This window comes from Symphodus melops, assembly GCF_947650265.1.
Source record: "Symphodus melops genome assembly, chromosome: 20".
NCBI lineage: Eukaryota > Metazoa > Chordata > Actinopteri > Labriformes > Labridae > Symphodus > Symphodus melops.
Genome location: NC_136710.1, coordinates 1,557,192 through 1,568,050, shown reverse-complemented (window position 1 = coordinate 1,568,050; position 10,859 = coordinate 1,557,192). Strand labels below are relative to the sequence as shown.

The window sequence follows — 10,859 nt, the reverse complement described above, 5'->3', positions numbered from 1 at the left end:
GTCGAGGGTGTGAACCCGCCTCTCGTCCAATGACAGCAGGGATCAACTTGAGTTCGCAGCCGTCTGCGAACTCAAATATATGTGAAAATAATATATGGATGTATTTGAACCTCATATTTTGCATTTATTTGGGCTCTTTCCATTTTTTTAAATAATATGTTCATATTTAATCCTCTCTGGGATTGTCAGTGGTTTGTTTAAGTGATTTATTCTTCGTTGTTTTTTTACAGCCTGCACAGAACTCTCAAGCTTTGAATAAAATAGAAAACAATTACAGTTTGTAACCACAAGGTGGCGGTAGACATTTGCATGCGTTGAAGCTGACATTTCCACACTCTGTCGCTCCTCCCTTGAAGGAGGCAGTAACCAGCTCGTCATCCTCCTCCTTTTTTTTTTTGCTCAACACTTTTTTTTTTTGGGTTGCTGCACATTCACAGGACTTGTGTGTTGGGTTTGTGTGTGTGTGTGTGTGAGAGTGTGTGTTTTGTAGGGTTTTTTTTGGCTGCTCTCTGCACACAGACGTCCCTTCTTCTTCTTCTTTTTTTTAATTTATCGGATATATAATCACTTTTTCCTCGACTTCGAAGTTGTTGTTTTGGGAGTTTATTCATTGGAAGGGAGGCGGTCGAAGAGGAGATAAAACCAGAGGAAAGAAAGCAGAGAAAAGAGAAGGACGGAGAGAAAGCTGGAGGTGGAGAAGAAGAAGGGCGTTCATACTAAGAAGTAACCATGGAAGTTCCTGGTATGCAGGTAAGTGGAAAGGTGAACGCCGTGGTGCGTTTAAAGGCTCGCTCGGTGTGTCCGTCTCTTTCTTTGTCAGCAAACTAAACGAGTTTATCGACATGTGAGGAAGCGTTGTGCAACTTCACGCCATTTCCCATATGTTTTTAAAAAAAGAGACAAACCTGCTGTAAATGATGAACATACTAATAATAACCTCCATGTTCTCAAACTCAACCTGAATACACTTTTAATTCACCATAAACTGACTTTTAAAGCTTAATTTACTCTTTGAAAACTAAGTCTTTGGGTCCATGATAGCACACATATTCTTTACAGTCACTAATAATATGCCACATTAAGACTTTATTATCTTATAAAATATATCTTTAAAGCTCCTGTAGTTGGTTAAAACGTCACTGAAGTGCTCTAGTAGTAAGAAGTCTTATCTTTTATTCATTAGGATGTAAAACAAGCACTCCACACTGTGTTTTTAGTCACACATTAAGTCTTATTATGTCCCAATAATGAGAGTTATTGCTCTCTCACAGTGTGTAAATATCTCCAAACTATTTAAAAACACATCTGATAGTCACTTCACTTCTTTAAACTCGAGTTTAAAGTCACTTTTCCGTTTATTTTTCCGTAAGATTAAACCTCTAAAATACTCTTGAAATGACAAATATTCTGAGTGTGCTGAACTCCAGATTGAGTTTACGATATCTGTTCAGTAGATTTGAGATCAGTATCCCTTTGGTGACCTTCACAGTTTTTAAAGTGAGCTGTTTTTTTTTTTTTAGATTTGTAGTGACTCATCATTCTTCCCTTTTGAGATGCCTCGTTTCGTTTCCACCAAAAGTATCGGCCATTATCGGCTGACCGATTTTCATCAGTCACGCTCTAGCTCCCGTCTCTTTAAATGTCCACATAATGAACCTAAAGTAAATCATTTCCACTAGTTTGTAGGGCTGGATGATCAGTCACACAACACACACAAACAGTTCATTAATCAGGCCAGAGACCGGACAGAAACAAAGAACAGAAGATTAAAAAGATCGGCGCCGTCTTTCCGATATCCGAACCATAAATAACATAAATATCGGACCTGATCCCATCAGTCCCAGCTCTCCTTTATTTTGGTCATGTGACGTTTAAACAGTCCTCCCATGTTGTTCAGTTTGATTTGAGGCCTTCATGGTTTCAAGACATGTAAAAATGTCCTCATAGGATTGTTTGTTTTTCTCAGCCTGACTGAACGCTTCATGTCGTCCGTTCACCTCGGAGGTGTTCACACTGCTTCATCCATACTGTACTAAAGGACTCCATGCTCATCGAGCTCTGTGTGGTTGCATAACTGTGATGTTCTTGTGCTGTGCCCACAGTGACTCACTGTGTCTCTGAGCTTATTTTAACCTTCCTTATTGCAGCCGTTCTGCTTATTAGAGCTTTTAATTGGGGCGGAAATCACAAATCACGAGGTGTGTCGCAGTCACCTGTTTGTGTTTGTGTTGCTCAGCGGTGACTTATGATGCCGTCATCACTCTTCCTCCCGTGGCACTCTGGGATGTTTGTGTTGTTTTTGTTCGATTCCTCTCGCGTTATTGAAGGCGACTCTCTCTCTCTCTCTCTCTCTCTCTCTCTCTCTTCCGCTCTACGAGGCGTGCAGGGCGAGTTATCGGCCTCCAGGTTCGGCCGGCTCTCTCAGGTGTGTCTACCTGTGGGACTGGCTGCTGTCACCTCGCTCACTCCCCCCCCCCCCCCCCCCCCCCCCCCCCCCCCCCCTCGGGTGGGCGGGGCCAAAGAGTGTCACAGGCTGTTTGAATCAACACAAACACACCTGACACCCGGCAGCAGCTGCTGCGTGAGGGACGTTGAGGTTTTGAATTTTTTTTGTCCGCCTGTGTCGAGACCGACAATCGTCTGGGAGGTGTTGTGTAAGGCTTGATTGAGACAAAACAAATCGCTGTTCTGACATTTGATCACTTTAATTTTTAATTATTCATCAACAGAATTTAAATAATTAAACATTAAGTTGTCCAAAAATGAAAGGAATGATCAACTATCTCCATTTAATTTGAGCGGTTTGAGTGAAAAATGTCACAAATCAGCCTTAAATGTGAATATGTAGTTTTTTATAATTCCTCCTCTATAGAATAGAAAATAATAGAATAGATCCTCTTTATTGTCATTATACAATAGAACAACAACATATATGTAGCTTCACCTTAAAAGAAAAACAACAGAAGAAGAAAATAAAAAAGTAACTTTAATGAAGGTAAGATGGGTTGTGTATGGTAGGAGTTATTAACAGGTGACAGAATAATACATTATTAATAGATATTGCATTCATATAAAATACATATTTGCACAGTATGAAATTTAAAACTATTGCAGAAATATAAAAATATAAATATTGCACAGTATAAAGTAATGAAATTAGAATTTACAGGAAATATTTGGTATGAAAAAATGATAATTTGATGTCAGTAACTCGCGCTTTGGGAAACATACATTTGTCCACAAACTTCTGACATTTTTTTTAGATGAAAATACAAACTGATTCATTGAGAAAATTAAGAAAAGAAAAAAAAAGGATTAATATGGGATACTTGGATATATTAGCCTAGCAGGCTAATGCTACAGCATCTTGTTGTCACCTGCTGTTCTGTTTTGGTTTGGGCCCGAAGAAAGAGCCAAACAGTGGACTGAAATAAGTGAAATGTCCAGAAACAAGACTCTAAATAAATGAATGCTAATGTTGCTATGTGGCTAACACCTGGTCACATTTAGGGCTGGCGGGGAATCATGGGAGTCATTCTCTCTGCGTTGTACATTCAGAAAACATCAGATAATGATTCGTACGTCATTTGTACTTTAGAACTGTGAACCACCCACCTCTTGTTTTCTTTCTTCTTATCAATGACTGACGGCAGGATGTTGTGAAATCTCAACCAATGAGGAAAGACCACCGAGATCCGCCAGCTGACGACTCTGGTTCAGCCCCTCTTCCAACAGACGATTACATAACGGAGAATATTTTTTATAACGTTGAAAGCGCCGTGTGGGTATTCCACGAGTTTCCCCGTCTGCTGTGGATAAAGACGCTTGTTGTTCGGCGGTAACACTCGCAGCCTCGGGCGCTCCGGAGTCCCTGTGTGAAGTGTGTTCAGAGAGACGGCACACAAAGAACACCTTCAACACACTCAAAGAAGTCACTTTATCATCAACATACGGCTATTTTATATTGATTGTCAATGAGTTCAATAACGTCATGGTCAGGTTCAGTCTTGTATGGGGGACTTTAGTGCTTTTATCCAGAGAGAGAGAGAGAGAGAGAGAGAGAGAGAGAGAGAGGATTAAAACAGGCTCTCTGTCTGATCGTGTTCAGTTCCATCAGTCTCCAGAGATGATGGAACTGACCTCTGACCCCTCCTTGAGAAGTGAAAAGAGGGCACTTCCTGTTTCCCTGATCAACACCACTCCTGCTGAGGAGCTTTAGCCCAACTTTTCCCGCGCTCGTCTGTCAAAGCGCTCAGTGTTCTACGTACGTGTGTGTGTGTGTGTGTGTGTGTGTGTGTGTGTGTGTGTGTGTGAACAGGTACAGTGAGTAAAAGGCAGCTCGGTGCTGAATGGATGAAATAGCAGAGAAGTCTTCTGCAGGCGTGTCGACAGATCGTCCTGATCAAACACCGGGGAGTGTCCTCTCCTTCCTACCACTTTACAGAGCTGCACCATTCCCGTCACAACAGACCTGTGTGTGTGTGTGTGTGTGTGTGTGTGTGTGTGTGTGTGTGTGTGTGTCTTGGTTGGCTCTGCCAGAGATGCGTCGGTTGTTGCGCGGCCTGACTCGCTCTCGTCTCGTCCTCTTTGTTGACGTTCATGTTTGTCCTTTTGGAACTTGACCTGGAGTGTTTTTGTCTCACACGTTGTCGCACCTCAGATCTACATCAGGTCTGATTGGGGAAACACTCAGTGATCAGGCGGAGACACACACGCACACACACACACACACACACACACACACACACACACACACACACACAGGGTGTTTCACTCATGATCACATGACGTCACAGACGCCGTGTGATCTTTTCTTCATGTGATAGTGGATCCATCATTTTCAAGGTCTGGACTCTCGGACTTGAGTCTTCACTGTAGAGACGGAGAGAGCGGGGGACGATCTGAACCCCCCCCCATGACAGAGCTGATCCTGAACGGGACGTCAGACGAGACGTCACCTCCCAGTTTCTGATCTTACTCAAACAGGAAACGTTGAAGAGCGGAGAGATTCTCACATGACGCGCCTCTGCAAAGGTCGCTTTTCAGAAAGCTGTGTTTGTACTTCCTCCTGCTGCAGCTGTGACGTTTGACCTCAACACACACACACACACACACACACACACACACACACACACACACACACACACACACACACATAGAGCTCCTCTTGTTTGGATATTTGGACTCCACTTGTGAATAAAAACATGAATCCCTCTGCCTCACTCGCTCACAGACTTTCCAAGACCTCGTCCAAGTTTTCTCAGGCGGCTGAGTGTTTGCGTGGACGAGGCTCCGCTGACCTCTCTCTCTCTCTCTCTCTCGCTCGCCCTCCCTGACCTGAATACTCCCCTTATCTCCAGTGTTTTCCTCATCACTGTTTCACCTGCTGTAAAGCTCAGGTGTTCTTCCCAACACTCCCATGTTTTATGGACATGGCGCTGGGAGTCGTCCTGATGTAACTCTGAACATGCAGAGTCTATAAATAAACTTCAAGGATCCTTCAAGGAGCCGAGCTCTGACCTGACGATGACTGAATGGAAGAACTGACCGAGTGTTACGTAAATCTGGAACATCTGAGCGTGTTTGTGCATCAAGGTGCCGAACACGTACTTTTTTTTTTTTTTTTCCTTCATATTTGAAGTATGTGCATTTAAACACGCAACGTCCACGTGTGTAACATGTTCCACAGAAACCCACTGAGTCCTGACTGTCTGCAGTGAGGGAGAAGCTGGAGTCCCGCTGGCTGTGTTGTTGTCAGAGCTGCGTTTACACGGCTCCTCCCCTTCGTTGCTCCGCCTGCTGTCGAACGTCAACTGTTCCCGTTGATTTGAGGGAGAAACCTGGTTTTTAACGTTTCTGTTTCCTCACGTGGACAAACGTCCGTCCGTCCGTCCGTCCGTTCGTTCGGAGGCTTTCTTGTCCAATCTGCTGCATGTTAAACATGCAGCACAGATGACCCACAGTGCAAACCTGCAGTGCATTAAAAGAAGCACTAAAGAATAACAATAAACATGACAGCAATAAAGACATTTGAGACAAACAAAGGACAGACAAAGGCACTTGTGATTCCTGCAGCAGGGAAGCAGCGTGTAGATAGATTAAAGCTGAGCAGTATAAACAGAATACAGATGAAGTTAAAGTGAGACAGTGTAACAGCTGTGCAGACAGACCTGTTGAATCTTTAACTTCTCAAACAGTTGTTTTTCTCCGGGCTGAGACAGAAAGGTCAAAGTGTGACCTCTCTCTCTTTTTTTAGGTGACTCAATCATTGTTCAGGTTTATCTCAGCAAACAGGCTGAGTCAGAGTTTATGACCTACGTTACTACACTGTATTTGTTCCCGTTCTTGTGGAGACGATAACTCACGTAACACGTCGAGGGAATTCCTCCACATTTGGTGCAAGCATTCGTTTGGACATGAAGAAGAACGTGACGAGACGTGTGCAGTCAAAGAATGATCGGATCATTGGCAGGTTTCTGCTGTGATCAAACTTGATCTTTAAAAACAAATAAATAAATAAAATTAAAAAAAAGTTAATGGTAAATTCTGTTTAGAACTCCAGACTTAATACTTCATCTTATTTTGACATTTAACGCTCATCTTTAACAGAATTAAAGAAATCTTAAAACCGTCGTATTTGAAAAGTGAAAATCCTGCCTCGTTAAGTGTTACCGATCAATAAGAAAAATCTCAACACTTCGGCCCCTCTTCACTTGAAACGTTGTGATTTTTCTAATAAATAAACGTCATAGTTCATTAATAACTTTTCTTTAACCGAAGACACCATGTTACTTATGTTGCGTGCCTGCCTTGGCGAGCCGGCTCATCGAGAACCAATGAGTGCTTAGAGTTGGATTAGAGTCAAAACCACGTGGACTTTACGCTCTGATGGATCTGAGCTCAAAATGCAATGAGGATGTAAAAGAGAGTCCAGAGTCTGTCAGACCTTCAGGGGGAAACCCCCTCAGGTCCCTTATCACCTTATGACATCATCATTAAACTTTTAACTTCCTGTTTGGCTCTGTTTTCTTTGGCCTACTCACACAGTTAAGAACTTAAATGATATTTGGGGCCCGTTATTTGTTGGTTGTGTGTTTTTCCCAGGACAGGAGCCGAGCAGGAAGAAGACGAAGAAGACCCACGCTGTGCAAAATGTCCCATTTTAATCCCATCAAATCCCATCTGTGGATTTGAGTCTCATGAAACGGGACAGATAAGGACGTTCAGAAGGACGTCTTAAAAAGATAAAGGGACACCGTGTGTACGTCCACAAACTCAAGTCTTAATATCTAAACAAGGTTTCACATAAATCCACAGACGTAATGAGTGTTTGAAGCTAACATCAGTACCGCTCTCCTAGCATGCTAGCAGCGCCGCTACGCTCTGCTCCATTTCAAATTCACGGTCAGCGCCCAACAAGCGCGACGGAACGGAACCACCCAGACAGGAAGTCAGAGTGCAGGGTCAATTTCAAAATAAAACACGGACATGCACTGATCGTAGTTCACGTCACTTTTTTTGAACATTAAGTCAAAACAGGCGACGAACGAACGACAAACAAACGTCGGAAAGAAGCCGTGTTTACTGTTGATCATGGCGGGCCAGGAAGCGCGGCGTCAGGCAGAGTGAAACCCGTCTGTGAAGACAGTTTGTGGTGATCCGTAAAGGTCCGTCTGTTTGTTCCTGGAGCTCCTTCAGCGTGGAGGTTTGACAGGCTGACGTTGTTATTCCAGCAGCAGCGATGCTAAAAATAACTCTGATCTGAGGGTCACATACCTGCACGTGCACCGATGTGTTCAGGTACATTAGCTGCTCAGGCTATCACGTCTTTTTCTTTTTTTTCCTTTTTTTTCCCGTTATGGGTTTGAAGTGAAGATCAGTTTTCCTGACGGACACATTTTAAGAAGTTTCATTGTACTTTGACTTTGCTTCCTGGAAGATTAGAAACGTTTGATTTGCATGTAAGTTTTATGAAAAGTGAAACCGTTCCACTGCTGCCAAAAATAGATGTTTTGCATGTCGTTTTGTGCACTTACAGAAGAGTCGGGGGGGAGGGGGGGTCAGGGGTTACACAGGGGTCACGGCTCGGTTCGGATCTCGATTTTAGGGTCACAGCTTGATTGTAACTTGGCAGCAAACCAATAGCAGACGCCCGGACCCGAACAGTTCAGGAGGAAAACGACATGTCACTTTCTTTATTTTTGGGCCTTGATTTGGAGACGGGACAGTGGACAGAGTTGGACATAAAGGAGAGAGAGAGATTGTGGAGCGGAGCCACAGGCGGGATGTAAACGTTGTGTGTTTCAGGATCATCCGAACACTTTGATATGGTCGTGTTGGGAGTCGCGGCGGGATTCCCCGTGTCTCTCTTCATCTCTGCTCGCTCTCGTCTGTGTTCTCTGCGTCAGACTCAAAGTATCATTAGACAGTAACCGCTGTATTTGCTGACAGGGTGGGGCGGCACCCTGTGTGTGTGTGTGTGTGTGTGTGTGTGTGTGTGTGTTGAGCCTTCTTTTTTTAGCTCAGGGAGGGAACTCAACCAGCTTCAAATCATGCGGCTCTTTGGGTGTGTTTATTCAGTGTTTCTCCAAATAACTTTTTCGTTTTTTAAGAGCAAAATCGCTGTGTGTGTGTGTGTGTGTGTGTGTGTGTGTGTAGTTATGTGTGTGTGTGTGGTTATGCATGTGTGGTTATGCGTGTGTGTGAGTTACATAACTAGTGCTTGTTGAGGCCATGGCTGAATACTTGAAACACTCAAAGTCTCCACACGTCTCCCTGTTAAACTTGCTCACACTTCTTCCTGATCGTTAGCTGTTAGCCGTTAGCCGTTAGCTGTTAGCCGTTAGCCGTGATATCTTCGGGGTCAACCTGACCCTCTCAGATTTGGAGATATCTGGAGTTTTCTGCAGGTGGAAAAAAGGACCGAACATTTCCTAACTACACAGTCCGACTGTAGGACGATCACATCCATGACTCTCTCTCTCTCTCTCTCTCTCTCTCTCTCCTCCATGTACTGACTCTCTCTCTCCATGTACTGACTCTCTCTCTCTCTCTCTCCTCCATGTACTGACTCTCTCTCTCTCTCTCTCTCTCCTCCATGTACTGACTCTCTCTCTCTCTCCTCCATGTACTGACTCTCTCTCTCTCTCTCTCTCTCTCTCTCTCTCTCCTCCATGTACTGACTCTCTCTCTCCATGTACTGACTCTCTCTCTCTCTCTCTCCTCCATGTACTGACTCTCTCTCTCTCTCTCTCTCTCTCCTCCATGTACTGACTCTCTCTCTCTCTCTCTCTCGTCTATGTACTGACTCTCTCTCTCTCTCTCTCCTCCATGTACTGAGACTCTCTCTCTCTCTCTCTCGTCCATGTACTGACTCTCTCTCTCTCTCTCTCCTCCATGTACTGACTCTCTCTCTCTCCTCCATGTACTGACTCTCTCGCTCGCCCTCGTTCGGCCTGGTAGAGATAGAAACCTGATTAAAGTGGATCAGCTTCGTTCACGTTTCTTCCCGTAAAGCTGTCGAGCTTTTAGCTTCAGCCGTAACGCTGCCGAGTTCAGGAAACCTGTGTGTGTGTGTGTGTGTGTGTGTGTGTGTGTGTGTGTGTGTGTGTGTGTGTGTGTGTGTGTGTGTGTGTGTGTGTGTGTGTGTGTGTGTGTGTGTGTGTGTGTGTGTGTGTGTGTGTGTGTGTGTGTGTGTGTGTGTGTGTGTGTGTGTGTGTGTGTGTGTGTGTGTGTGTGGTCAGGCAGCTGTGTGTGCAGTTCCTGTTATCTTTAACTGTCAAGCTGGCTTCCTTCTGTGTTTTTATGGGTTTGTGTGTGTGTGTGTGTGTGTGTGTGTGTGTGTGTGTGTGTGTGCGGTGACACCACTGCTGTCATGTTGCAAAGTTTAGTGTGTGAGGAAATAAGAGTGTTTGTATCCAAATGTTTCTCTGCAGAACTCTCAAACGTCTTTCTTCTTCGTTGGTGTTTGAAGTCGTCATGTTGTCACTGTGTTTGTGTAGTTCAGATAGTGTGTGTGTGTGTGTGTGTGTGTGGGAGTTTTGTAGTCTTTCATTTTCAGGGCTCAATGTTTTAAATGCTGTTGTCATGACAACCGTGATGCATGCTGGCAGACAGGAAGTCTGGTTGAGATGATTACGGTTTAAAACCATAACTAAATGGTCCATCTCCTCTCCTTGTCTCCTCTCCACTTCTGTCCTCGCCTCATCTCCTTGTCTCCTCCTCTTCTTTCCTCATCTCCTTGTCTCCTCCTCTTCTTTCCTCATCTCCTTGTCTCCTCCTCTTCTTTCCTCATCTCCTTGTCTCCTTCTCCTTCTTTTTGTCTCCCCCTTTTCCTTGTCTCCTCTCATCTCCTCCTCTCGCTTTCTCTCCTTGTCTCCTCTCCCCTTCTCTCCTTGTCTCCTTCTCTCCTCTCCTCGTCTCTTTTCACCTCCTCCTCTCCCCTTCTCTCCTTGCCTCCCTGTCTCCTGTTACCTCCTCCTCTCCCCTTCTCTCCTCGTCTCTTTTCACCTCCTCCTCTCCCCTTGCCTCCTTGCCTCCTTGCCTCCTTGCCTCCTCTCCTCCTGTCAGAGTTCTCAGGTTGATCCGGAGGAGTTGTTCACTAAATTGGATCGTATAGGAAAAGGATCTTTTGGAGAGGTGAGTGTCGTTCTTGCTCTCGTCACCTTCCCCGTCGTCTCCTCTGCGTCGCGTCCTCTCATTCTCCCGTTCCTCCTTCCTCGTCCCTTCAGGTGTTCAAAGGCATCGACCATCGCACTCAGAGCGTGGTGGCCATCAAGACCATCGACCTGGAGGAGGCGGAGGACGAGATCGAGGACATCCAGCAGGAGATCACTGTGCTGAGTCAGTGCGACAGCCCC

General features: G+C 44.8%; 1 protein-coding gene across 2 annotated transcripts in view; it reads left to right on the top strand.

The window, feature by feature from the left end:
- Window positions 1-376: 376 nt before the first annotated feature.
- Window positions 377-10,859, top strand: part of LOC306841939 (serine/threonine-protein kinase 26-like) — a 16,826-nt gene continuing 6,343 nt past the window's right edge. For both annotated transcript variants that reach the window (XM_079371970.1, XM_079371969.1), the window contains exons 1-3: window positions 377-750; window positions 10,570-10,638; window positions 10,731-10,859. The exon at window positions 10,731-10,859 is cut by the window's right edge and continues 33 nt beyond it. In XM_079371970.1, coding sequence (XP_079228096.1) covers window positions 730-750; window positions 10,570-10,638; window positions 10,731-10,859 — 219 coding nt within the window. In that variant the 5' untranslated portion in view covers window positions 377-729. The remainder of the gene's footprint in view (window positions 751-10,569; window positions 10,639-10,730) is intronic.